We start from the raw sequence: 4429 nt of genomic DNA, 5'->3' as shown, positions 1-4429 counted from the left end.
TGGGGGCTGCCCGGAGCCGGCCGAGCGGAGCCAGTGGGCCACGCAGTCCCTGCCTGGCCTGGCCTGCTCGCTTTGGTCCTCCTCTGCTTTCTTTTTCCGACTCTTCCTTGCTCTCTCACGGCCACGTCCCTTCTCGGTGCCCTCGCGTTTGCTGCCTGCCGGTGCCTCTGTGCTGCACCGGGAGCTGCTGTCAGGGCTCCAGGCCCTGGGTGCTGCTGTCTCCGGTGGGGACGTGCTCTCTGGGGTAGTGAAGGAGGGCTCCTTCCCAGGCGGTCTCTCCTCCTTCTCCTCCTCCATCCCGTTTTCCTGGGCTGGAGCTCCTGGCAGCTCCTCTCGATCCTCTGGGATTGACTCTCCGGTACCCTCCTCTGCTCCCAGGAGCTGGGGCTCCTGGTCAGGGAAGCTGGGGGCCAGCGGCTGCAGTACAACAGGGATCTCCACACTCTCCCCCTCACCAGGCACAATTTCCAGCAAGACGGGACCGCTGAGGAGCTCCTTGGCCACAGGCTCGGTCTCGGGGTCCAGGCACACAGTGAAAGTGGGCAGGCAGTAGGGGTGCATGGACTTCACCAGCTCACTCAGGGACACGTCACCCGTGTTGATGATGCAGGGGTCTTCACGCTCCTCCAGTGCCACCCCGGCCCCACTCATGCAAAACTCTGCAGCTTCCAGGCTGCTGTCTAGCTCTGGGCTCAAGGCAGCCTCCTCCTCCTCTTCCTCCCCGTCGCTGCGCTGTGGCAGGGGCTGCTCTCGGGCCCGGTGCCATCCCAGCTTCCTCTCCACCCTCGGGGTGCTGCAGACTTGCTTCTTCGGCAGTGCTGGGTCCTCGAGGCCGTGAGTGGCATGGTCCCAGGCCAGGTCTGTGTCAGTCTGGGAAGGGGAACCAGAGCGAGTGTCAGCTCCTGGGCTTTCACCTGAGACCCCAGGCACAGCCAATTGTGGGTCTGCTGCAACTCTGCAGCAAAGCCCCCGGGCAGATGAAAAGCTGGAAGGCATTTGACCTCCCCCAGCAAGACACAACAGAGCTGGAAATCCACCACACCTACAGGGGCATCCACAGCATCCCCAGTCCCACAGCACCCACCAGCCAGGGCAGCCCCTGCTCCCACTGCCACTGGTGCCCTGCAAAGGCATTGCTTCTGGGAGAGGATGCCTGCGCCAGGAGGGTAGGCAGGGGCCAGGGGGCGGCAGCAGCAGGGACACATTTATCCCAGCACCACCCTGACACCGGTCCTTCAGCTTCCCCTGCTCAGCTGCTCACCTTCCCAACCACAGAGACGCTGCTGCTGCTGCTGCTCAGAGGCCTGAGAGCCTTGGGCTGCTCCAGGGCAGGGCTCTCGCACTCCAGCGACGGCCGGGATAAGCTGAGAAACTTCTGAAACTGGAGAGAAGGCAGACAGAGCATGAGGCAGCAGCAGGTTTCTGCTGCCAGAGGGGACAGGCCACCCCTGGCCCTGCAGCAGCCACGCATGTCATCCCGCAGAGCCCGGGAGCAAGCTCAGCCGCATTTCACCCACGGCACGTGCAGCCCCCCGGTTGGTCATGCACAGGGGGATATGCTGCTTCCCGGAGCCTCCGGCACACCTCTGGCTCTACACCAAGACCCAAGGCAAAGGCAATGGCCCCCCGAGCCCGCACAGGAGCCCTGGGGATGTCCAGGGCTGGCTCAGCCCTTCTCTCATGTTGCTGGTCACAGGGATCGTCCCAGGATGCAGGGGACCAGGGTCCCACCACCTCGGGGCACCCCCGTGCCAGGACCTGGCAGGAAGGGGCTCGGCAGAGCCCTGCCTGAGCATCATCCCACCCGTTTTGGGGTTGGGCTGGCTCTGCGCCACCACTCACCGAGGGATTCTCCCGCTCCCGAGGCGAGGTCAGCAGTTCTGCATCCATGATGGTGTCAAAGGGGGACAGGGTCTCGTCGTCCGTGCTGTCCAGAATCTCAGTGATGGCAGTCAGCAGGGACAGCTCGTTCTGCGCATCCAGGCAGGCCTTGCCGTGCTGCAAGGGCAGTAGTGGTCTCAGAGGGCAGCGGGGCACGGCCACGGGACCCGGACATGGGGGATGCTGCTGCCACCCCCACCCATGCCACAGCCAGAGCCAGCCCAGCCACTGCTTCCCGCACTCGCACATGGGCTCCCACCTCGCTCAGAGAAAGGTCCTCGATGATGGAGATCACAGAGGAGTCAAGATAGTTCTGCATTGTCCCCAGGATCTCTTCGGCCTCCAAGATGGTTTCTGCATCCAGCGACATTAAGTTCAGGTCGTCCTCCTCGAGGGAGAAGCACTGTCGAGGAGCACGGGGAACCAGGTAAACACTTTGCAAATCACCACTACCAGCACCGATCTCCTCCGCAGCGCATGTGGGCTCCCGACAGCCTGCGCTGCAAACGGTGGCTAAGCTCCCTGCCACACCCCCAGCACCCCCAAACACGTGGGGGGGGCAGGCAGGACACAGCCGCGCTGCAGGTCAGAGGATGACACAGGGGACCTTCCTGCCTTGCTTTTCAGGAGAGGTTCTGGCCGGTCCACCCCACTGCACAAAGCCCCGTGCTGCTTTCAGCCTGAGACTCTTCCGAGTACCAGGGATGCCTCCACACCAAAAACTCCTGCCCGATTCGCTCCACAGTTACAGGATTGGGAAAGACGAATCAATAAACCCCCAGCAATTCCCAGGCTCTGCCTAACACCATGCATCGCTTGTGCTGGAGAGGGAGGGGAGAGGCAGGCTCCCCCCACCCCACAGACTGTCACGCGCTCCTCCGACTCCGGCTGTCGGCGCTTCAGATAAGCCCAAAAACATTACGAAATTCATAACAAAAGCGCAGGAGTCAGCAACAGGGATGCAGCCGGCTGCCACTGCCAGGGCCCTACTCCGACACCTCTGCTGCAAGAGGACACAGGCTGTGCTCACGATTCAGGACCAAACTGGCTTTGATGCTGTTCTTCCTTCAAATTCCCAGCCCCAAGTCCTTTCCAGACCCCCAGCCAGCTCCAGGGATGTTCGGGTAATGCCAGATAACTTCGGAAAGGTCTTTGCACCGCACTCCACGGTGCCATGCAGCCCAGCACTGCAGGGCGGCCAGGAAAAGCGAGATGCCGGGCGAGGGCAGGGGCTGCAGCCCCCATCCCACCAGAGCCACCAGACACGCAGCCTCTGCCAGGAGCGGAGTGGCAGCGCAGGCGTGTCACCGGCACGAGACAGGTTGCAAATTCTTGTTTGCAGATGGGCTTAGGCAGAGATAACGCAGGCAGGGAAGATAAGAGCACCAAGGACGGAGCCTTGGGAGAGCACACCTCCCTCCCAAAGCTGGCAGGGAGCAGGCAGCGAGCCGTCCTTCCCCCACAGCAGCATGGGGAGAATTGGCCGAACCCTGGGGGATGCGCATCTGATGCAGCTCACCTGCGTTTCTTGCAGGTACCACAGCTTGCACAAGCCTGAGCCCATGCAGGACAAAATGCCCCCATCCCTGTACAAGGCCTGCCTATACCTTGAAATCCTCCTCTGGCAAGAGGGAAGCTGCACAGGAGGGAGAACAGGCATTTCACTAAATAGGGATTTCCTAAAATATGGCAGCACCAAAGCCACATGCCCAAACCCCCAGTCCCTGGGGCTCTTCAGAGACTTGCCCCCATCAGACAGAGCAGGCACCTCTGCGGCAGCACAGCTAACAGCCCCGTGCAAGCCCGGAGCACAGACATCCCAGGACCAGGCTGGGAATCAAAGCCAGAACCCCCACGGCAATGCCCCGCATCCACCCATCCCAAATCCCCCCCAGCCTGTTACTGTGTGCCCACACGGCAGCCCCGAAGAGCAAGGGCCTGCAGTGTTTTGGGGTTCAGTGGGTGGCTCGGCAGCCCGGGCACCCTCTCCCAGGGCTCTCTGCCTGGAAGTGGAGCCCACCGGTGACACCGGGGCACCGCTCCACCCCGCCATGCAGATCAGGCTACGGAGCAGCTTTACCACTCAGCATCTCCAGTCCCCTCCCTCGGCCGGTGGCGGCCGGTCAGAGCCCGGCGCAGGGCCCCGCTGGCAGCCATCTACGGCGCAGCCTGGCCGCGATTCCCGGCCAATCCTCCTGGAGATACTGGGAGGAGCGGGGAAGTACACCCAGGCTCACACGCCCAGCACTGTCAAGCGCCGGCGTGCAGCCCTGAGTCAGCGGTGACCGGCAGGCAGAGGCGCCCGGGCTGCCGGAGGAGCCAGCGGGAGGGATGTCACCGAGCATCAGCAGCGGAGGGACGCGGGGGCCGGCTCAACCCTGTCTGCTCACGGCACAGGGGGTCTGGGGGATGCCCTCGCGGTTGCATGGCTCTGCCCGTCTTGCCGCAAGGCTTGCTCTCCCCAAAGGCAGCGTCTAATAAGAGGTTTCCAGCTGTGACCGGCGCTGGACGTTTGGAGGGAGGGAAGGAAAATCCTCCCACTCAAACG

At 63.1% G+C, this 4429-nt stretch overlaps 1 protein-coding gene across 1 annotated transcript in view; it reads right to left on the bottom strand.

The window, feature by feature from the left end:
* Positions 1 to 2200, bottom strand: part of PPRC1 (peroxisome proliferator-activated receptor gamma, coactivator-related 1) — a 9690-nt gene extending 7490 nt beyond the window's left edge. Inside the window, exons 1-4 of the mRNA XM_009323294.1 lie at positions 2133 to 2200; positions 1843 to 2095; positions 1262 to 1381; positions 22 to 870 (exon numbers count right to left, since the gene is read on the bottom strand). Of these exons, the coding sequence (XP_009321569.1) occupies positions 22 to 870; positions 1262 to 1381; positions 1843 to 2095; positions 2133 to 2200 (1290 nt within the window). The remainder of the gene's footprint in view (positions 1 to 21; positions 871 to 1261; positions 1382 to 1842; positions 2096 to 2132) is intronic.
* Positions 2201 to 4429: the final 2229 nt, after the last annotated feature.

This window comes from Pygoscelis adeliae, unplaced genomic scaffold (assembly GCF_000699105.1).
Source record: "Pygoscelis adeliae isolate BGI_AS28 unplaced genomic scaffold, ASM69910v1 Scaffold294, whole genome shotgun sequence".
NCBI lineage: Eukaryota > Metazoa > Chordata > Aves > Sphenisciformes > Spheniscidae > Pygoscelis > Pygoscelis adeliae.
Note: the sequence above shows the minus strand (reverse complement) of the source record. Positions and strands in the feature narration are given on the sequence as shown.